Raw genomic sequence first — 24,951 nt, 5'->3', positions numbered from 1 at the left:
AAAGACAATATAACAAAATCCGTTCGAAACCGCTTCAGACTGATCAAAATCCGTTCGAAACCGCTTCAGACTGATCAAAATCCGTTCGAAACCGCTTCAGACTGATCAAAATCCGTTCGAAACCGCTTCAGACTGATCAAAATCCGTTCGAAACCGCTTCAGACTGATCAAAATCCGTTCGAAACCGCTTCAGACTGATCAAAATCCGTTCGAAACCGCTTCAGACTGATCAAAATCCGTTCGAAACCGCTTCAGACTGATCAAAATCCGTTCGAAACCGCTTCAGACTGATCAAAATCCGTTCGAAACCGCTTCACTGATCAAAATCCGTTCGAAACCGCTTCACTGATCAAAATCCGTTCGAAACCGCTTCAGACTGATCAAAATCCGTTCGAAACCGCTTCAGACTGATCAAAATCCGTTCGAAACCGCTTCAGACTGATCAAAATCCGTTCGAAACCGCTTCAGACTGATCAAAATCCGTTCGAAACCGCTTCAGACTGATCAAAATCCGTTCGAAACCGCTTCAGACTGATCAAAATCCGTTCGAAACCGCTTCAGACTGATCAAAATCCGTTCGAAACCGCTTCAGACTGATCAAAATCCGTTCGAAACCGCTTCAGACTGATCAAAATCCGTTCGAAACCGCTTCAGACTGATCAAAATCCGTTCGAAACCGCTTCAGACTGATCAAAATCCGTTCGAAACCGCTTCAGACTGATCAAAATCCGTTCGAAACCGCTTCAGACTGATCAAAATCCGTTCGAAACCGCTTCAGACTGATCAAAATCCGTTCGAAACCGCTTCAGACTGATCAAAATCCGTTCGAAACCGCTTCAGACTGATCAAAATCCGTTCGAAACCGCTTCAGACTGATCAACATCCGTTCGAAACCGCTTCAGACTGATCAACATCCGTTCGAAACCGCTGCAGACTGATCAACATCCGTTCGAAACAGCTTCAGAATGATCAACATCCGTTCGAAACAGCTTCAGACTGATCAACATCCGTTCGAAACAGCTTCAGACTGATCAACATCCGTTCGAAACAGCTTCAGACTGATCAACATCCGTTCGAAACAGCTTCAGAACTATCAACATCCGTTCGAAACCGCTGCAGAACTATCAACATCCGTTCGAAACCGCTGCAGAACTATCAACATCCGTTCGAAACCGCTGCAGAACTATCAACATCCGTTCGAAACCGCTGCAGAACTATCAACATCCGTTCGAAACCGCTGCAGAACTATCAACATCCGTTCGAAACCGCTGCAGAACTATCAACATCCGTTCGAAACCGCTGCAGAACTATCAACATCCGTTCGAAACCGCTGCAGAACTATCAACATCCGTTCGAAACCGCTGCAGAACTATCAACATCCGTTCGAAACCGCTGCAGAACTATCAACATCCGTTCGAAACCGCTGCAGAACTATCAACATCCGTTCGAAACCGCTGCAGAACTATCAACATCCGTTCGAAACCGCTGCAGAACTATCAACATCCGTTCGAAACCGCTGCAGAACTATCAACATCCGTTCGAAACCGCTGCAGAACTATCAACATCCGTTCGAAACCGCTGCAGAACTATCAACATCCGTTCGAAACCGCTGCAGAACTATCAACATCCGTTCGAAACATCTTTGGATTTTTAAGAGATGGCTTTGCAATTTTTAAAAACCCGTTCGAAACAGTTTCAGAATATTTTTAAAATCCGTTCGAAACAGCTTTTGATGTTTTAAGAAATGGCTTTGTAATTTATAAAAATCCGTTCGAAACAGCTTAAATTACACTCATCAAAATCCGGTCTAAACAGCTTTAGATTTTGTTCGAAATAGCTTCAGTCTAATCAAAATCCGCTCGTAACAGCTTCGGAGTTTTAAGAAATAGCTTTGTAATTTTTAGAAATCCGTTCGAAACAGTTTCGGAGTTTTTTAAAAATTTGTTTGAAATTTTTTCAATCAATTCGTATTTTAAGAATAATAGTAGAAGGATACGTCATATTTCTGACCAAAAAAAACCGGAAGTGAAATTCGATAAAGGCAAGGGAATAATAGCGGGAAAATCCTAAGCCCGAATTAAGCCGGTAAGGAGAGTTTTTCCCTGGTTGGAAGGGCCAGTAAGAGTAAAAGTTAAAGGGAAAATATATCACTTTGGTGCCATCCTTAAGTTATCCCCGCATCCAGCATTTAACATCAGACAAACCTCATACTAACAAAGAAACTACGGTATTCGTAAAGTCCGCGTTTCGTAATACAGTAAAAAAAATATCGTAAAAAAGTCGCGCACGCCGAAAGCGCCCTCTACAGAGAGAGAAATAAACCGTTATAACACGTCGAAGAAGGGATAGGATGGGCCAAGCCGTGTCTGTCAGAACGGGGTAATATACGACTGTGTCCCCCTCTGTCGTAGTGAAAAGGAAATAAAAAAAGTCGAAAAAGAGGCAGTTCTTAGGCCAGCTGCGGCGGAGGGAGGGGGCGCCGGAAGATACTGTCCACCCCCCTTGAGTGATAGCTTCGGCCATTTTATTTCGGAGAAGGGAAAATAGCGCCGTCTACCGTCGATCAAAGGCGTCAATTTGCTACGGGGGTCTCCTTTATGTACCACCAGAGTCGCTACTATAAGACTAGCCTAGTAGGACGTCTACAACGGTAACGACCGTTGTCAACTTAACGACGTGGTACAAAGTCACTTGACAGCGCCGCGCGAAATGGGGGAAGCGGAGGCGGACACTAGCGCCACTTGATGGCCGAAGGTGTTATTTAGCCTGAGCAGAAAAAGCAGCCGAAACGAACGCGAAAAATAAAGATTTATATATACAAGTATATATAAAAGAGACGGGAAGCTGTAGGGAATATATAGAAAGGGTAGAGAATGGATAAGGGTTAAGGCATCTTATTTGTAGCCGATGTACCTGCCCCCTGTCAGGAGAGAAGGCTATGAGCGGCGAAAAGAAAACCCTTTCTTTTTCTCGCCGCCGAGCCTCTCCGAAATAAAAGGGTGCCAAGCGACACATGGTCCTAGCGCCCCAAAGATATATATTATATTTTATTATGATAGAGGACTCTACCGGTTCATCGATAAACGCGTAGCCTCGCTTACTCAACGGGGAGAAGAGCTAAAATTGCTTATGAATGACAATTTTTAAGCGTTAGTTTTAATAGTCACATTTGCCCTTTTTTCAATACAGCCAGCCATCCATCCAGCCACTACCGATCATAGTATAAGTTCCAAGTCTATTTTAAATAAAAAAGTAAAAATAAAAAATCTTTCAAAAGAGCCGTGATTGATTATTTGTAATAAATACTTCCGGATCTCGAGAAGGAGCTGAAGGATTACAAAGTAACTGGACCAGCGCTGGTAAGAACGACCCTTTACTGGATACAATTACGGCGGCGCTGGACAATGTCCACTAACAAAGATAAGTACCCGAAAATCCCAATATTGACCGGAGAGATCTACACAAGCCATTATTGGTCGACAGAGAATACTTTTGTGGAATTGTCCCAGGGAAGACGCTTTGCAAAGTCCCATTAACTCTCCTCAAAGAAAAACGATATTGGAGATTTAGTAGCGCTACGAGCAACGCGTACGTATACGTCGAATAATAACAAATCTCAAATAACTTATACACGGTTGCCAGTTTTTCAGATAAAAATTGACCGTCTTTTAAATTGCTTCCTAAAATTGCCCGCCTATTCCATTGCTTCCTAAAATTGCCCGCCTATTCCATTGCTTCCTAAAATTGCCCGCCTATTCCATTGCTTCCTAAAATTGCCCGCCTATTCCATTGCTTCCTAAAATTGCCCGCCTATTCCATTGCTTCCTAAAATTGCCCGCCTTTTCCATAGCTTCCTAAAATTGCCCGCCTTTTCCATAGCTTCCTAAAATTGCCCGCCTTTTCCATAGCTTCCTAAAATTGCCCGCCTTTTCCATAGCTTCCTAAAATTGCCTGCCTTTTCCATGGCTTCCTAAAATTGCCCGCCTTTAACTAATTCCAGGTACTGTAGCAACCCAGTTATATGCAAAACGAACCGACACACTGAAAATTATGGACGAGCGATAAAATTTCGTGAGGCCACTTTTACTCAATAAGGGCTTATAAGGTGCTTTTAAATATAATTATTTATAAAATATTCAATAACTCATTAATTTATTAAGAATCTTCAAAAACTTTTATTCGCAATAATTCGTTAAATTTTTAGTATTTTAACTTTGAAGCACCATCAAAGTTTATAGAAACTAACAAAAGATGTCGCATCACTCGACTTCACGAACGTATCTAAGAGAAACGAATTACAAACTTTTGTAAAAATATATTATTGAGCGATTTTAATAAATCAATCGCGAATTTTAAACGATCGGACTAATGAACATTTACTGTCCAATAACTGAAATCTTCATACTTTTACCCATTAGCGGAATCGCGAACTCTAAAGAGCGCCATCTACAGTCATTCTAAATCATCGCGACAACAATCTCGGAATTGGGATGTTGTCCATTGGAGAAGGGAGATAGAGGAGCTTAAATTTACGCCTATACTCGCCGTCGTCATGACAACGTACTATTCATTTCAAGAAGGAGGGGGGTTTGCAAACCCCCCTCCCTTAATACAAGGAGATCTCGCGCCAAATACAGAACCGTAGATATAATATATATAAATCAAAAGCCTACATCGTAAAGGTGGTCGTTACACGGCTCGTCATATTAAATAGCCAGTTTAAAGCCGGCACGCGCGTTCCCCCGCTTTATTATAGAGTCTGTCTGTCTCGCTCAAGACGGAGGGAATCACGAACGCCATCTATGATTTATCTCGGCCGATAACAAGTTGCAATTTTAAGGGAAAATTGGGCAGTTTCCAAAAACGAGATCGAAAACCGGAGTTTGTTGAGGGGGGGGGGGGGGGAATATTACATAGGTGGTCTATAAATATATATTTTAGCAGTGTTCCCAAAAAGCCACCTTTTTGGAGAAAAGTCCAGGCCAGTGGCAAATAGTGGAAAATTGGCAAAAAGAGGAAAATAGTGGTTAATAAGGAAAAATTGAATTCAAAAATTTTAAAAAGAAATTTGAATTAAATTTTTAAGAAGGTTATTGTAAAAATGTTTTAGTTTACACTAATCTTACAATGTTGGAATTAATTATTTCAAAAAAATTAAGACTATTCTAATGTTAATCAGAATCTGACCATTCATGTCCATATATATTTGCCTTAAAGGGAATATAACCTCAGGTATTTGGTGTGGAACACCAACGCTCTCAGCTTTGGCCGCTCTTGCCTTTGGCATTAGAAATGTTTGGCGCCACTGTGCAGGGAAATTTGAAATATTGAAGGGGTCTTCCATAAAGATGGCTTTGCAGGTTATATTCCCTTTAAGTAGCCCAAATCTTAAATTTCTGTGTTAAAATATTTTATTATTTTTTAATCAATTTTTTGTGGTCAAAATATTTATTGGCCACTAAATTCACTTTTGTCGAGGCCGGTATTTTCCACTAATTTTCACACTATTGTCCACCTCGGAAAATTGTAGTTATCTAACGGTATAAAAATCCTAGTGTAAATCTAGAGGGACTGAAATAGAGTTTAGTTGGATTTAGACGCAGTAAATACATGTTAGAAATGCGGGGTGTCTTCTTAGTACCGGCAGGTGGCAGAGCAAAAAGTGTCGTTTCACTTTCAACGAGTGACGTCACCGATTTGAAAATTTCAAATATAATAAAAGAGTTTGCACGCGCACTTTGGTGAAAATTAAGACGATGGTATTTTTGACGTCATACTTTATCGCGACCTTTGTGACCTATGACGTCAGCTTAGTGTTCCAGATTGTTGTTTGTTGTGAGAAGTACTATATTAAACTTTATTTTAAAACCCGATAGATGGCGGTGTGGTTATTAAAACAAGCTTTTTGATAAGATCGTCCAAAATTGAGACAAGCAGTAAAAAATGGTTTTTACTAGGATTTGTAATGAGAGCCTCCTCATGGTTCAGGGTGATCGCAGAAATCTCAAAAAAATAAAAAAAATATACGAAAAATGGGAAATTTGTGGTTATTTATAGGATTTTTAATTTTTAATTTGCAAAATTACAGGAAAATATAGGATAAATTCCATTAAAATTACAGGAAAATATAGGATAAATTCCATTAAAATTACAGGAAATTATAGGATAAATTCCATTAAAATTACAGGAAAATATAGGATAAATTCCATTAAAATATAAGATAAATTCCATTAAAATATATGATAAATTCCATTAAAATATATGATAAATTCCATTAAAATATATGATAAATTCCATTAAAATATATGATAAATTCCATTAAAATAAATGATAAATTCCATTAAAATAAATGATAAATTCCATTAAAATATATGATAAATTCCATTAAAATATATGATAAATTCCATTAAAATATATGATAAATTCCATTAAAATATATGATAAATTCCATTAAAATATAGGATAAATTCCATTAAAATATAGGATAAATTCCATTAAAATATAGGATAAATTCCATTAAAATATAGGATAAATTCCATTAAAATATATGATAAATTCCATTAAAATATATGATAAATTCTATTAAAATTACACGAAAACATTAAGGTTTGCAATAACTTCCGAAACCCATGGTTTTATGGTGGAATTTGGTTTAAAAATTGGTTGAGCGGGCTTAAATTTCTGATATTTCTAAATTTAATTCTGACTTTGCAGTTTTTGATATTAAAAGTCAATTGGAATAGTTGATAACCGAAAATTTCCACAAATTTAGGGAAATAGCGTAATTTTAGGAACACATTGAAAATATAGGAAAAATTGTAAAATATAAACGATGTGTGTTCACCCCGTTTGTTACAATAGCAAATACAATTTGTTGAATAATTACGATCTTAGTAAAGAGTAAAATTGGGGGAAAACCAAGAATGAAAAAAAAAATCATTCCAAAACTCTCCTATAACGAGGGTTTTTCCGTGGATAGAAAAAAAGTGACCTATCCCCCAGAATCGGAGTAATATCAATCTCGTCTTTGAGAGGTCCGTTTGACAGTCGGGGTAATAGCCTGGACATTATACGGGGCCATCTGAAAATCACTCTCGGAAAAACTAACCAAACAGAAAATTGGAAATAGAAAATATGAGGGAAACTCCTATCTTAAGTTTCCGTTAAATCGTCCAGCGTGAAACTGAAAAAAGTAAATGGACTTTGGTCACGGAGAGCGAAAAATGCCAAAACTAGAAACTTTATAGACCTTACGGTGACCGGCCTTAAATACGTGAAAAAAAGGAAAACCGAAATTTACGACAGTAGCGTCATCTGTTGGCACTTTTCTCGGGTATAAATTAAGCTCGTCTTTACAACTAGAAAGAAAAACCAAACAAGGAAAACCGTAACCCGTGGTGAAGGTGGTTCCCCAACCCTAGTTTCACGGGCTACCACTCGGAGACGCGATTGTCGCGACATTTTTACAAGGCTATAGGGTTGGAGGAGAACGGGTCGGGTGTCTCCCTCTAGTGGCGGAAACAAGCGCTAACTTTCCCTTACGCGCGCCGAAATAAAATAAGAAAAAAGAATGTAGAAATTATCGGTGACAGCTTGGGTGAAAGATGGGAACGTGCCCGTATTTTGAGGGTCAACATAGATTAAAGAAGGACATGATAAAATAAAAGAAATTGGCGCGGAGGGTGGAGACGGAGGTGGCCTTTAAAACGCCACCTTCGACGATTCTTTTAGAGGACCTCACTAAAACGGGGTCACGCTACGAAACACCGACATTAGGTGGGTTCTTTCCGGAGGAAGTAGGAAGAGTAATCCTATGACGTCAATTTACTTCCGATTTTTGTAATGGCGAATAGTGGTTACAGGGCCTCCAATCAATCTTCAATTTTTTATAGGAAAAATAGGATAATTGTTCTAAAAATATAGGACTTTATAGGCACTATTTTTACAAAATTATAGGATTTTATAGGAATATGCTATTTAAATTACTAACTTTATGCATTTAAAAACAAAATCTATATTTAGATAAATCTTTGATTTTCACTTCAAAAATAGAAACTATTTAACCATTTTATCACAAAAATATACTAGTCGCTAACCATGTTACCAATAACAAAAATATAGACTAGAATGATTTGGTATAGGAATTTATCCTATAGCTAAATCTAGCAATTTAACTGAGTGGTTGGATTTGAAATGGGCAAAATATCAATTTTTAGGATTTTATAGGACTTTTGCTACAAATATAGGATGTTATAGGACATTTTTGAAAATATAGGATTTTATAGGAATTATAGGACCTCTGGGGACCCTGGTTAGCAACTCCGATTTGTAGCACGAAAAGCCGGGTGCTTGTGGCAGTGGCACCAGGGTTGGCAAGTTTAAAACAAGTGTTTAAAACAAGTGTTTAAAACACGTTTAAAACAAGTATTTTTAACACACACCAATTTGTTTTAAACTATCTGTTTTAAACATGTTTTTTATAAGGTAAATTTTCATTGTTTTTTTTGTAAGATTTTGGTTATTCAATATGAGGGAAAAGGAAGAAAAAACCATTCCAAGGCTCTAAGAAAGGTAAATTGTATTGATAACGGGTAGTTTGATATTAAGATTCTCTGAAAAGAGCGACTGAAAGGGCTCGATATGATTTCATAAATTTCCTACCAGTACAAAAATCCTACGAACGCATTGAATTTTGTCTTTTTGTTTAAATAGAATATACATATATTTGGGACACCTATGCACGAGATAAAAGTAGGGTTGCTGTTTAGTCGGGTTGTGCCGGGTTTTAAGTAACAAGAAACACGGCCGGTCTGGACAGATCGGATTAAAACCGACTAGGCGGCACTCCTAGATAAAAACCAAGGGATTTCGGTCCCCTTTCTCGATTTTTAGAAATGTTATGACGTGATGGAAGTTTTAATATTATAGAGGTATCCAAGTTCTTATTTTTTATTACATTAAATTGTTTATTTGTGATGATTTATGACTGCAGACGTGCACATTTCAATAAACCAAAACTAAAAACTATGTGTGGATAACTAGCTATTTTCCCTTTTCTTATTACTATGCGACCGAAAATTCCAGGATGATAGCTATATTAAAAACCCTACTACAGGTTATGTAGTATTTGCATGGGGCATCGAAAACCCTAAGGCCGTCAATGGTTGGTCAACAACGCTTTTTCGTCACTTTCGTTAAACAAGGTATCATTGAAAAATTCATCTTATGGACACACTTAGGGTAATTATGCCACTTATGATAATACGTAATATTTCTTTAAATGAGTTTACTCGTTAGTCTGATTCATAAGTATAATGAATAGTTTAAAACGTGTTTTAAACATAGTTTTTTATTGTTTGATTTAAAAACAGTTAAAAACAATAAATCTTGTTTAAAACAATAAAAAACATTGTTTTTGTTTTTTTTGAAAAAAACAAGGATTTTGCCAACCCTGAGTGGCACTATGTAAAAACTCCTCCGGGCCCTGGTAAAATATAAATTCCGGGCCTCAAAAGAGCCGTTACTACTGGAAATGGGTATATATTTTTCGTAGAGCTCGTTTGTTTTAACTCGGGCCCTAGGCTGCATGGGCCCCGGTTAGTACCCTCCATGATGTCTACAAATTGCCTTAATATAGTCATTCGCCCAAGTATAAATAAAATATTAGAGTTGCTAATTTTCCGGAAAAATTAAATACATTTCCATAGACAAACACCGCAACCCACACAAGGAGAACGCAACCCGTCAAACGTCGTGCATTTTCTGGTGTACAGCTTTCATTGGCTAGACGCTTTACCGCCTGCTGCCGTCGGAAGGGGGAAAATACGGAAATTGTCTTCCCCCGCCGCCCGTAAAAAGTTCAGCGTAAAGGCTCGTCCAATGAAATTTGTACACAACACGGCGTAAGCGTGTTTAAAGGCTAGCCGCGTTCTCCTTGTGTTTGTTGCTCCTAGAGACAAACTGACCAAGCGAGGCCATTTGTGAAAACTAGTTAAACTCGAGTAGCTTCAACAATTACTCGCAGATGTGGAGTTTTACGGTATATTTAGTCTTTGACGATATTTCAACGCGATTAGAATATAAATATTCCCATTTGAATACAGCGTCTGTGAAATTCCGTCAATAGACGGTGGGAAACGTACTTCGAAGGGGCCAAAAATCGAAAGAAAGTTTCGGCGTCCGTTTATCGGCTCGTTTCAATCACTTCTCCGCGTCGCGATTCTTTTCAATTTCCGCGCTCTCTTCATCTTCTGGTGGAGAGTAAAAGCCGATCGAAGACGCCCGAAATACCGATAATCAATGTCAGCGTCTAGAACAAGGCGACAAAATGAAAACTTGGCCCCATTTTTAACGCTAGATGGAGTTGACGAGTGCACCCGCGATATTTTGTTAAAATGGCCGAGTGATTTATGGGGATAATGTACTCTCCCCGAATTTAGATTCCGCACGAAATTACTTCGCTTGATATTAAATATTCGGCTATTTATGACAGGGTTCATACAACTATTGGGAAATATATTTTATCCCACGGATATTTTCACAGATTTCCCCCCGAATATTTCCATGATTTAAACAGGTACAAGGGCACCTAATGTTTTAAGATAGTGTAACTATGTCACTGCTAACTTAACCAATATTTTCATGAAGAGGTATAGAGTTATTCATATATTTAATGACATTATTAACTAAATTAGTTTCATTTTATGTTTGTATAAGAGGAGTAATAAAGTGAAATCATTAATAAGAAAAACTTATTGATGTCAATTTGTAGCCTTTACGGAGAACTTTCTGTGACTAGCATAAATTTCCCCGATTTTTACCAAGAAAATTGTCGACAGAGAAGTCAGAGAAATAGAGAAAGTCAATCTAATTCCCTGAGGTTTCCAGGTCTTAATGAACCCTGGAGAATAAATTCGAAAAATATAAAAATAATTTGATTTTTCATATTTATCTAGCCGTTTCCGCGCGTAAATTGGAAAAACCTAAATTGTTAAATAGTAATTATATTTGACCACAGAATATTTTAAAATCCTTTAAAGCAATTATAGAAAATTTAATAGTGAAATATATGAAAATATAGTAAGAAAATTGGGAGAGAAAATTAATTATACAATAAGAGAAAACTGTTGTCAAAATTGTTTGAAGGGGATGTAACCTTCAATATAAAGTTAATAACCGATAGCAATTAGTCGAAAACGATCGCCGAACGGTGTTGGAAATAAGCGTCTTGAAAAACTAGGACCAAGACTTATAAGGGCCAATATCAACTACTTTAATTTCTTCAAACTTTTGAGATAAAATATACGGTACTATAGGAAACTATTAATACCCTGTATTTGGGTAAATTTAATTTCGTAAAATCATTCTATAAAAGGATAAATTCTAGGCGTTCCCGCGCGTAACGCCAACTGCTTAACTTCAGCAAAAACTCAAAAAAGCAAACCGAAAACCCCAAAATTCCATTTAAACTTTGGCGACGGATTCCCCACGAAATCGATGAAGAATCACGCATTGATCAAAAATTCATACTTGAAAGGAAAAAAAAAGAAAAAACGAAAGTATCAGAGTGTTACATCGTAGCCAGCAGATCTTTGTATAGTTTTCAGCTTCCTTTCACCGGCGCTAGGGCGCGCTATCGATCACTCGTACAATGAAATAAAGGAGGCAATGACAATGGCGCGGACAAAAAAGGAGTTACTCACTCAATCGGAAAAGCGAGCGAGACCAGAAGAGAGAGGGGGGGGGGTGAAATTACGTTAGTCCTTGTTACCGTGACCTTGTTTTCCCAAATTCGAGACTCCCGCGAAACCTAATTGGGTGCGAGCATTTACTCTTTTCTTTATCAACCGGCCCTTTTAGCCCACCCACAAATTTGCCTTCGCACTTACTGGATAAAAGAAAAGTTAGAAAACCGTATTTAAATAAACAGTTGGTTATTTTGTTCGACAAATTTGTACGTAAACTTTCAAATGTAGATCGAGATCAATGTGGATTTTGTTGTTATCAAAGGTATATAAGACGTTTCCTTACCACAAGTAAAGGGTGGTGGAGTGGTTAGCACTTTCACCTCGCAGCAAGAGGAACTGGGTTCGATCCTAACTGGGTGAAAACTCGGAATAGCTTCTGCGCTGAATTTGCAAGTTATCCCCCCACTGGTTAAAGGGTTTTCCCCTGAGTTCTTCGATATCCCCTTTCATAAAAACTTGTTGAGGTTAACGGTAATAGTTAATGTAGGGAGCGGTTGGCTCGCGTAGCATGCAGGGCTTGCCACCACCCTCCTACGCCTTGTAGCCTGGCCACCTGAACTTATGGCTTTAAAAGACGTTTATCAGGGTTGCCACAAAATTTTCAGATTAAAATTCCCTGACCATTAAGAGATTTTTCCTGACTTTTTCAAGGCTGAAATTGTTTATTTTATATTTTACTTTTATCAGAAGTTAATAATTTTAAATTGACTTATTTATGTATAAAAGGTTATTGCAATGTTGAAATAATTAGCCAAACTCTCAAGGAAAAATGATAATCGTAGAATTGGTCATAGATGTATAAAGTAGTATAAGTAATCAGATAGGCCTAAGGTGGTACCTTGGGTATTAGCCTAAGTCATCAAGCAACTTTTAAAAGCCGGGATACAATGCGTAGGAGGGTGGTGGCAAGCTCTTCATGCCGAGCGATCGAGCCAACAGCTCCTTACACTAACTAATACCGTTAACCTCAACAAGTTTTTTTGGAAGGGGAAACCGAAGAACTCCAGGGGGGGGGGCTTAAACCAATGGGGTGAGAATTACAAACTCAACACAGAAGGAATAGATCTTTATATAAAATCATCTCAAACTGTCTTGCCCCCTGTCGAACACTGCTGCCAGAACTTTGATGACAGCTTAGGCAATATAACGAAAAATGTAAGTCCAGTTGCGGTAGCACAACCTCTATATTGGACTTTGATGGGGATTTTATGGAAGTACCAATTGTTCCGAAATTTCACCCGGCTCCTCTTGCTGCGAGGCGAAAGTACTAACCACTCCGCCACCCCACTAAGATATAAATTACCTTCAAAAAGTGCCCAGAAAAAATTGAATTATCTGACTTTTTACAAATTGTTTAAATTCCCTGACCTCTCTCCCTGACTTTTTAGGCCCATTTTTAAATTCCCTGACTTCTCCCTGACGTATGGAAACTCTGTTAAAGACACCGTAGAAAATAACAACCGTACGGAGCAAAATAAGAACGCAAACCAAACCCCAATTACAACAAAAAAATACCCAAATAACTACAAGGAGCAGGAAAGGTAGGAGGGATTTGACCTCAAAATGACCCCTAATGCAATCAATCAACCAGACCCCCTATTGAAATTTAGCCAAAAAGAAATCCGGTAGCGCACCACGCGTTCATTTAAGTCAACCTTTGACCCCAAACAGAAGCTAAATATATACACGGGATAAAAAGTCAAGTAGGTAAGCCTTAGTTGCGAAAAAAATAAGCGGATGAAAAAACAACAGAGGCTCCTATATAATCAAGGCATAATAGTTCCGTGTGAAAATTCCCCGAGATGGAACCGACCCGCCCCAAAGCGGATAAATCGTGAACTACGATTAGCATATAAGCCCTCCCAAGAAGCCGAGAAGATTCCGTCTGCTACAAAGTCTTATTTTCACTACACGCGAAAGTCTGTTTTCTTTAAGACTCCTAAGAAAGTTAAAAGATAAAAAAATTCGCCAAGGCTTAGTTATTGTCCTCATTTTTTTACGGGAATTTAAAAAGGCTAAAATTTTAACGGTCTTACAATAAAAAGCTACATTGTGAATGCCTACAATTTTTTATTTTCTTTTTCCCAAAAGCGTAAAACCCGCCTTTTCGTGACTTAACGCAATTTAAAGTTGGAACTCACGAAATAGTGTCGAGATATTAACGATTAAGTACGGCTAATCACCAAGAAACCAGTATTTCGCGCGACCAAAGCCGAGTTTCTTTTAAAACAAAAGGAATATAACATTTTTTCTTGACCGATAAGGTTTGATAACGAGAAAAAATAGGAATTACATACACGATACGCGTGATTCTAAAATATGTACACGGAAAATTTATATTTTAACTCTGGCTTTAAAAAAAAATGGCGCCTCATATTTACACGCCTGTTAAACAAAATACGACGCGTCGCCTGAAAGCAGAATTCAAGTTACCAAGGCCCCCCCACTCAAATCTTCAATTTTTTTTATAGGAAAAATAGGATAATTGTTCTAATAATATAGGACTTTATAGGAATATGCTATTTAAACAACTAACTTTATGCATTTAAAAACAAAATCTATATTTAGAGAAATAAATCTTTGATTTTCACTTAAAAAAGAAACTATGTAACCATTTTATCACAAAAATATACTAGTAGTTAACCATAACAAAAGTATAGACTAGAATGACTTGGTATAGGAATTTATCCTATAGCTAAATATAGCAATTAACTGACTTGTGAGTGGTTGGATTTGAAATGGGCAAATTATCAAAATTATGGGATTTTATAGGACGTTTGCTAAAAATATAGGATGTTATCGGACATTTTTGAAAATATAGGATTTTATAGGAATTATAGGACTCTGGGGGCCCTGCGTTACTTTATACGCAAATCTTAAACATACGTGGATTTGAAGGCGAAAATTTAAAACCATGCGTATCAGGAGCTTAAAAGCACGCGCTTAATATTTTATTTTTTTATTTAATTTTTTTCAAGAGCTTAAAAAGCAAGCGCATTATTTTTTAACCGATAAGCACTGTTACTAGCGCCATCTTGTCGGATTTTTTTATTCATTTCAAGGAAAAAAGGATTTTTCAGACGAAATGGGAAAAACTAGCGGTTTCTGCAGATAGATCTCGCCGCAAATTGAGTGAAACGAATTCGGTATTCGACAGAAAATTAACCAAAATTACTCTCGGCTTTCCCGCCAGGTCGCGCCTCATTTCCGAAAAAGCCAACCGTAGAAGAAGAAAGATTGAATATTATGCGTGGAAAAAAATATTGGAGTCGTGCAGAGAGCTTCCAGGAAAACCCTTTAGAGGGACTGACAGCTACTATATTGTAAAAACGGTCGCGAGTGGCTCTAAATCTGTTTTCTAGAATAGGCTAGGTTAGAATAAACGGAACGATAATGTAGTATAACTTAAACGCCCCCCACTGTCAATTGAAATAAATTAGAACCGTGACCTTCGTGGAATTCTAGGAGAAGGGGCGAATCCCTTTACAGATTTATTGGTTCTTGTGTCGACATTGTAACACCCAATTTCTCCCCAATCGTGGCGCTTTTGAATACATTGAATACATTTTATTTGTGGCACGTCTATCAAAACCTCGACAGAATCGCCACAGCTACAAAAATGTGGAAATAGACCTAGTTACTATTGCGAAGGCCAATTTAAATCAGTGATTAAAATTAAGATTTAAATCATGATTTAAAAAAAGTCGTCGATTTAAATCACACAATGCATTTCAATGGGGGAATTAAAATCTGAGCCAAATAAAATATTAAATAGTAATTAGATTTAATAAGATTCAATTCAGGATTATCTTATTAAGAAAATCAAAAAAAGTGCCAACCCTGCAATGTAGTGAGGCTCCGATAATTCAGGGTTGCCAGTTTTTTCTCATACAAATTCCATGACTTTTTGTGGTCCATCTTTTGATATTTTCCCCAGACTTATATTGTGGCAAAATTTGGTAATTTAACCTGTAGTTTAGTAAAGGTTTCCTATTTTCTACCGAAATTAAATTCCCTCTCGTTTCTGATTTTTAGACCCATATTGAAATTCCCTAATTTTTCCAGGAATTCCAAATACCGTGGCAACCCTGTAGTTAGTTTCAAAAAGTTACTCCCCTAAAAAACATTATTCCCCCTTTGGGTAAAATTAATTGAGCTAGAATTAATTTTAAGCAAGTGGCAGCTTGACGTGTAGTAGCTCTTTTTTTCGATAGATGTCGCTAGCGTCGAAATAAAAAAGGCGGTACTTACAGGTACCCCTCGCGTTGATTGGATCGTTTGTAAATTGGTCAATAACAAATTCCAACAATTATAAACAATATTTAACATTTGAACTAAGTTGGTTCCATATTATAAATCATATACAAGAGAAGTAATAAAGTGAAATGTTTAATAAGAAAAACTTAGGGACGACCCTCATAAATCTCAGATTTCCCCTTTCTGTTCTGTAAACCATTAATTCCCAGATATTTTCAGGTCTGTAATCACTAATCAACACTTCTTAAGCTATTGGAATCCCTAAATTTTTCGCAAAACTATCGGTTCATTTTTTCGCAAAACTATCGGTTCATTTTTACGCAAAACTATCGGTTCATTTTTTCGCAAAACTATCGGTTCATTTTTACGCAAAACTATCGGTTCATTTTTACGCAAAACTATCGGTTCATTTTTACGCAAAACTATCGGTTCATTTTTACGCAAAACTATCGGTTCATTTTTACGCAAAACTATCGGTTCATTTTTACGCAAAACTATCGGTTCATTTTTACGCAAAACTATCGGTTCATTTTTACGCAAAACTATCGGTTCATTTTTACGCAAAACTATCGGTTCATTTTTACGCAAAACTATCGGTTCATTTTTACGCAAAACTATCGGTTCATTTTTACGCAAAACTATCGGTTCATTTTTACGCAAAACTATCGGTTCATTTTTACGCAAAACTATCGGTTCATTTTTACGCAAAACTATCGGTTCATTTTTACGCAAAACTATCGGTTCATTTTTACGCAAAACTATCGGTTCATTTTTACGCAAAACTATCGGTTCATTTTTAAGCAAAACTATCGGTTCATTTTTAAGCAAAACTATCGGTTCATTTTTAAGCAAAACTATCGGTTCATTTTTAAGCAAAACTATCGGTTCATTTCTACGAAAAACTATTTCAATGAATAAAAAGTAAATGTATTTGTATCGCCTACCTTCCTCTCGGTCATGACGTAGAGCGATTCCTTCTTGTGGTCGAAGAGCATGTCCGGGTTGACGGGGCTGCCCTGGTCGATGGCCACGTCGCTGTACTCCTTGGCGCTGGTGACCGACTCGACGACGGCTTTCTTGAGGTGTCCGGTGGAGGTGCCCAAGAAAGCGACGGTGTAGTCGTGGGTGGACGTGGAGGCGACGGCGCTGAGCAGGACTCCGCTGTACGTCAGGACGGGAGTCGCCTCGATCGGCATGCTGCCGCCGATCGGAGTGTTCACGTCCAGACCGCAAAAATCGTCGCTGATTTGGACTTGCTGCGAAACAAATATTACATTCATTATCAAATACCGCCAAGACACGGTCACGTCCACGCTCGACTGAATTAAAGCCATTAACAGTCGCCCGATGACTCGGGTGGTACCTTGGGTATTAGCCTAGCTGATTACTATTATTACAGAGATTTTCCTGATTTCAGGCCAAAATGTTTATATTTTACTTTTATCTGAAGTTAATAAATTGAAATGGACAGGGTTGCCAAAAAATTTTGATACTATTCCCTGATCATTTTAAGAGATTTTCCCTGACCATTTTAGGGCCAAATGTTTTATATTTTACTTTTATCTGAAATAATAAATTAAATGGACAGGGTTGCCAAAAAATTTTGATACTATTCCCTGATCATTTTAAGAGATTTTCCCTGACCATTTTAGGGCCAAATGTTTTATATTTTACTTTTATCTGAAATAATAAATTAAATGGACAGGGTTGCCAAAAAATTTTGATACTATTCCCTGATCATTTTAAGAGATTTTCCCTGACCATTTTAAGGCCAAATGTTTTATATTTTACTTTTATCTGAAGTTAATAAATATCAATGGACTTATATTTCAGCAAAAAGGTTATCGCAATGTTGAAAATAAATGATAATCATAGAATTTGTCATATATATATTAACTACGTTAACCTGAAATTATATCAATAAGGGTTTTTTTGTTATTTGTTTTGCCGAAATTGGTTTTTAAAACGTCGCATTAAAAGGGTATATTTTAAGAAATTTTCATTGCAATAACGCGTTATGAACAATTTTCTGATAAAAACAATAACAGAGACAGGGTTGATAGTTGATACAGCTATCGACCACCCGATTTCCCTGATATATTTAGGTTTTCCCACGATTTTCTCCCTGATGTATCAAGGTTCAAGATAAAATAAAACTAAGATTGACAGAAAAAACTCATTTCATAATTGTCATTTTAGTTAAATTTGTTCAATACTATCATATAAAAGAAATGGAGTCGAATCTTTACTAAGAAAAACGAATTGACGTAAATTTGTATTCCTTAGGGCCAACTTTCTGAACGCCCATAAATTTCCCTGACGTTTCTGTCGACAATTGAATTCCGAGATATATCCCGATTTTCAAGGTTTGTATGAACCCTTAATTATATTGAGTGTAAAATATTTCAACTGTTTCGCTTAAAAATCCTCTAAGGTAAAAAATAGCATTAATGAGTACGTAATTACTTGGTCCCCATATTAGCAGCGAATCTGGAGAATGTAGGTACACGAAAATCGTAACGAAAAATTCGCGATGCTAAAAAACCGTGTCATTTTTTCCCAAAAAAAAACTAGAATCTAAATGATCTCTCAGGGTTCAAAAATTAGTTTCTCACGGCGGGGTCCAAAGAGTAAAAACTAAAAACCATGACGGAATAAACTACCAACAAAAACACGAAAAAAAATCGCGATTTCTCGGAAAATAAATAATTTTTCCCTCAAAAACAATAGAAGTAAACAATACAAAAGGAAACGGACACGACGTGGGTTGGACGGAACGTGATCATGACCACCAGCCTGGATCCAACAAACCAAATAACAACAGAGAAGTCGGACAATTAGAGAAGTTGGCGTAGGAGGAACGGAGAAATAACGACAATTTTGGAAAACAATCGAAGCATTTTTCACGTCTTCGAATTTTTTTTCCCCATCAATTCCCGTAAAGGTTTATTTTCCATTTTATTTATGGGCCGGGAAAGTTTTTGAATTTGGGTCAGAACGACTTTTTTGAGGCTAACGAGGCGAAGGTGGACGAAGGTCGCCATTTATTTCACTGACATCCTCACGGTTCTACTTTTATTTTATATTTCCGTAGTTTTTCACCCTTATTTTAAACAAATTTAGAGGGAAAATAATGGTTGAAATTAGTTTAAAGGGTATATCGTTCAGAGGCTCAGAGCTAATGAAACAATTGTTTAAAATGTGTTGCTAAAACGAATCCAAATGAATCAAAACGTTTTGACGAAGAATGTGTTACAATGAACGAATCAAAATGTTTTGACGAAGAATGTGTTACTAAAAACGAATTAAAACGTTTTGACGAAGAATGTGTTACAATGAACGAAACAAAACGTTTTGACGAAGAATGTGTTACTAAAAACGAATGAAAACGTTTTGACGAAGAATGTGTTACTAAAAACGAATTAAAACGTTTTGACGAAGAATGTGTTACTAAAAACGAATTAAAACGTTTTGACGAAGAATGTGTTACTAAAAACGAATTAAAATGTTTTGACGAAGAATGTGTTACAAAGAACGAATCAAAACGTTTTGACGAAGAATGTGTTACTAAAAACGAATTAAAATGTTTTGACGAAGAATGTGTTACTAAAAACGAATTAAAATGTTTTGACGAAGAATGTGTTACTAAAAACGAATTAAAATGTTTTGACGAAGAATGTGTTACTTAAAACGAATTAAAATGTTTTGACGAAGAATGTGTTACTAAAAACGAATCAAAACGTTTTGACGAAGAATGTGTTACTAAAAACGAATTAAAATGTTTTGACGAAGAATGTGTTACTAAAAACGAATCGAAACGTTTTGACGAAGAATGTTACTAAAAACGAATCGAAACGTTTTGACGAAGAATGTGTTACTAAAAACGAATCGAAACGTTTTGACGAAGAATGTGTTAATAAGAACGAATCAAAATGATTTGCCGAAGAATGTGTTACTAAAAACGAATTAAAATGTTTTGACGAAGAATGCGTTACTAAAAACGAATTAAAATGTTTTGACGAAGAATGCGTTACTAAAAACGAATCGAAATGTTTTGACGAAGAATGTGGTACTAAAAACGAATCAAAACCTTTTGACGAAGAACGTGTTACTAAAAACGAATCAAAACCTTTTGGCGAAGAATGTGTTACTAAAAACGAATCAAAATGTTTAGGCGTAGAATGTGTTACTAAAAGTAAATTATGTTTTAATAAAAATTAAATAAAATTTATCAAATTTAATTATATAAAACGTTTTATAATTTTAAGACGAAACCGTACAAAACGACGTGCTTTGCTTACTTAAATCTTCAAAATAAAAAAGATAAGAGTCGAAATATCCAAAATATCGATAAAATTCATTAAAATAATCCCTTTCCGCCAAAAACGAAGAGATTAAAAATGAAAAAATAGAACTCGAAACTTCGCTATCAGAGAGCGCCCTGAAAGGAGGCGGAGCTACGAACGACCAGAAAAGGGTCGACCGAACTCCGAAAAGTAACATCGTTCATTTCGGAGTGGAGGGGTACTTATTGAAATATGGAATCAAGAATAACCATTTTATTTCGTGGGAAATTGGGGAAAATGGAGGTCCACGAAACTTGTAATTTCGAGGATATATCCTCGTTTTATCGGTCGTTTGTTTCGCCTATCTATGAAACGTCCGAGTGGACGATAAAATATATTAGAAACGATTCTAATCTTTTATACGATAGAATATATATTCGGAAAACCCACTTATTTCACCAGCTATAAAATTATATTCGTTTCAAATAAATATCATTATTCATAGAAATTTCGACAGGCAGAATATCCTACAATATTTGATTAAAAATAAAACAAATTTTAGATTATATGTCATGACTGGAATTTTCGATCTCATTTATACTATATTTTATTTTAGTAATACTTTAATAGATCAATTGTACTGTTAATTTAATTTAAAAATAAACTTGATGATTAGCCCTTAACCATTCCATGACATTTTATGAAACATGTACCAAATGTTATTTGTCTATATCGATTTTTAAACCCCAAAATGTTTAAGACAATTGAAATTTATCACAATCATCAAATAAATCGTTATATTATCGATTTTGAAACCCGTAGACGTTTAAGACAATTGGCGCATTTTCTCGAAGCTCCAAAAATCTAATAGGAAAAATAGGAATCTTTCAGTAGATTTATAGAATTTAGCCCTTAACTATTCCATGACATTTTATGACACATGTACCCAATTTGTTTTCGCAAATCATTAAGTCGATTTTTTAAAGTTTAAGACAATTGCAATTTCTTATAGTTTTGTTTGGAAAATTAAGATTTCAAATGCTTATGAAGTGAAAATCCATGGTTTTTGAAAGGGTTTTTGGTTTGATAATTGATCGAGCTAGCGGTCGACAACTGTTCGGCATGAATCTGGTTATAATTTTGTTCGAAATTATACAGGGTTGCCACATTTTTTTCACAATCACATTCCCTGACTTTTCCAGGTTTTCCCTGACCATCTCTGGAGATTTTCCTTGACATATTTTGTGCCAAGATTTGTATTTTTTGTAACCTATATTTTAGTAAAGGTTTCCTATTGGCAAGCGAAATAAATCTGACTTTTCTGATTTTTAGCCTAATATTTAAAATTCCCTGACATTTCTTTGCTTTTTAGACAAATTTTTAAAATTCCCTGACATTTCCCTCATTGTCAGACAATTTTTGAAATTCCCTGATTTTTAGCCTAATTTTTAAAATTCCCTGACATTTCCCTGATTTTTAGCCTAATTTTTAAAATTCCCTGATTTTTAGCCAATTTTTAAAATTCCCTGACTTTTCCCTGATTTTTAGACTAATTTGTAAAATTCCCTGACTTTTATACCCATATTCAAGTTCCCTGACTTTTCCAGGTACTGTGGCAACCCTGTTATATTCTAACTTCGTAGTTACTATTTTGTTTACCATATATATCAAAAGATGTTTGTGCTTAACCCTGCGCAGTTGCAAGTCTTATAAAAAATAGGAATACTATGAAAAATGAAGACCTGAAATCTGAAACCCAATCTAGCCAAAGTATAGTTGGATAGAGTAAGAGTGAAAACAAATTTTTACAACACACGTTTTACCTACGCGTTTACAATTGGGGACTAAACCCTTATATCAAAGGTAAGATGGCACTACATCATTGTTTAAATTGTTTCGATCGTTATTCTTCCAAGTACCGCGTTATTTTCCCAACCAGAGTTTCCCTCCAAATTATTGATCTTTTTAAGTCTTAAAGGCCTAGTATTTCTTATGCCTGTTTTCCCTTACGTTTCCTTCCCGCCGCGCAAATATCCTGGTGGTAGGCCAAGGTGTTCCGCGGTTGGCCTACCACCAGGATATTTGCGCGGCGGGAAGAAAACTTAATAAAAGTGGCAGAAGAAATCCTAGGCCTTTAAGAGCAATATTAAATATTATACATTAAAAATAAGTGTATAGAATAAAGGGCAGATACAAGGGTAAACAAGATTCCCGAGAAGTACATTAAAACATTTCCATAAAACAGTCATTTAATCTATAAGAAACGGCGTTACGAAGTTCAAGTAACGAGTGAAGAGTAAGTCGGGCCACGAAGGGAAGAGGAGAAGCAAGGGGTTAGAAGTAGCGCGGGAAAGTAAACCCGCGTGGTAATCGGGCGCTAAACTGCTAACAAATCCGACGGCATGTTATGGCCGTTACAACATTAACGCTACCATTAGCAAAGCGAAACGGCAAACTAGCTCCGAATCATTCTTAGCAGGTATATCAAGTCGTAATTTTGACGAAGTACGCGAACCTCACCAGCCAGTACGTACTAGAACCTCACGAGGGGGTATAGTCGACGACTTAGTATAGTTTACGACGATACGAGTAGTTTCGGTAAGTAGTAGTACATTAGCATCATATCCCGGAGTCATAACTTCAGTTTGCGCCGAGCCTAGTTCAGTTGGATGTCTTGTCTAATAGAGGGACGAGACTGGAGTTCTTGGCGCAGTTATAATAATGGTTGCGGGGAAGGGGAGGTTGTAACATGGGCTGGCTTTTATTGCGGGCATTTCTTTTATTACCTTTTTTGTTAGCCGAGAGGGGGCGCTGGAATATATCCCGGAAACTATTTCCGTACGCATTCATTCCTTCCTTCTCAATCCCGCCCTCGCGCTCATGAAGTCAGTATCAAGGATACAGGGTGTTAGGGCCTGTTTTTGCTTTAAAATTAATCGTTAATATTTATTAAATACAATTTAGATAAGCCATTACAGCACTCACTGTGGCGACATCTATTGTGTCTTCTATAGAGAAAATTAAATTTTAAATATTGAAGAGACGGTACATTGTGTTGACATCTATAATGTCTTTTCGAAATAATTAAATTTTAAATTTTGAAGAGAGGGGTTATTGTGGTGAAATCTATAATATATCTTTTTTAAAAAAAAAAACAAATTACATTTTGAAGAGATGGGACATTGTGGTGACATCTATAGTCTCTTTTCGAAACCATAAAATTTTAAATTTTGAAGGGACGACGTTGTAGTAACATCTATAGTAACTCTTTTCGAAAAAATATATTTTAAATTTTGAAGAAACGGGGCATTGTGGCGACATCTATAGTCTCTTTTCGAAACCATTAAATTTTAAATTTTGAAGGGACGACGTTGTAGTAACATCTATAGTAACTCTTTTCGAAAAAATATATTTTAAATTTTGAAGAAACGGGGCATTGTGGCGACATCTATTCGTGAGCAAAACAGTCTAGCTTCTCCGAGGTAGCGCCTACGATCTAGCGTCTGCTACGGACAAATTAAAAAGTCATAATAACGTTGTTTTTTCTTCAACTTACCAAAATATAATACCAAATATTAAATTTTCCAATTGAAAATAACATGGGATTTTGACCTCAAATTGATCAATTTTGATGTTTTTATTGTCAATTTTAATTTCTTTTTTTAACATTTTCAAAATTTCGAAATTTGTTCAAATTTTCCACAGGGGGCCCTAGGAATCAGTCAGAATCCCATGTTATATTTTCAATGGGAAAATTTAATTTTTTGTTGTCAAAAACATTTTTCGTTGCCATGGCAAAACGGTTGCCCATTGAATAAATTCCCTTTCGGATTTTTCATGATACATGAAGGTCTACCAATCCCCAGTTTGAACAAAATCGGTGGGTTGCACTTCGGGATGTCTCTTATACAGTATGTGAAGAGCGTAAATGAATGGCACAAGATTAGCGCGCAATCGCCATCACCCTGTACGCCCCCTGGTCGGCTCTTCGCCGAATTGGTGGCTTCGCTGTCAAGTCCGATTGGAACGGGGGTTTTCTCAAAATCCCAGAGTCGGCCTCTATTCGCATTATAGTGTGTGTGCGCGTCAGACTCCATAAATCGATACCCTTCCATGCTGGCTTCGGTTCGGTTCGCGCGCCGCTAATGCAGTGAGTGTATTGCATGGCTAAAAGGAAAATATACAGACTCTTTTCCACTCCTATATTCACCTTTATTCGGAAATATATACGCGCTGTAAGCCATTCGCGGTGCTATACGAATGGAGGGACCGTTACTGAAGCCACGTTCACTCGCTCCACTGGGGAAACCAGTCAAAACTAGTATTCGAACCAGGGTTGGCAAAAACCAGCCAGACTTGTTTAAACCACCGAAAATAATTCCAGGACCCCTACTCAAATCTTCAATTGTTTTATAGGAAAAATAGGATTATATTTCTAAAAATATAGGATTTTATAGGACTATTTATACAAAATTATAGGATTTTATAGGACTATTTATACAAAATTATAGGATTTTATAGGACTATTTTTACAAAATTATAGGATTTTATAGGACTATTTTTACAAAATTATAGGATTTTATAGGACTATTTTTACAAAATTATAGGATTTTATAGGACTATTTATACAAAATTATAGGATTTTATAGGACTATTTTTAC

General features: G+C 36.4%; 1 protein-coding gene across 4 annotated transcripts in view; it reads right to left on the bottom strand.

The window, feature by feature from the left end:
* LOC149969081 (plexin-A2-like) overlaps positions 1-24,951 on the bottom strand; it is a 114,161-nt gene that overhangs the window by 28,281 nt on the left and 60,929 nt on the right. For all 4 annotated transcript variants that reach the window (XM_090155246.1, XM_090155223.1, XM_090155238.1 and 1 more), the window contains exon 5: positions 16,949-17,260. In XM_090155246.1, the coding sequence (XP_090011372.1) occupies positions 16,949-17,260 (312 nt within the window). The remainder of the gene's footprint in view (positions 1-16,948; positions 17,261-24,951) is intronic.

The sequence above is a fragment of the Leiobunum rupestre genome, chromosome 1 (assembly GCF_980474605.1).
Source record: "Leiobunum rupestre chromosome 1, qqLeiRupe1.1.hap1, whole genome shotgun sequence".
NCBI classification, from domain to species: Eukaryota; Metazoa; Arthropoda; class Arachnida; order Opiliones; family Sclerosomatidae; genus Leiobunum; species Leiobunum rupestre.
This window is presented reverse-complemented; position numbering and strand designations above follow the sequence as displayed.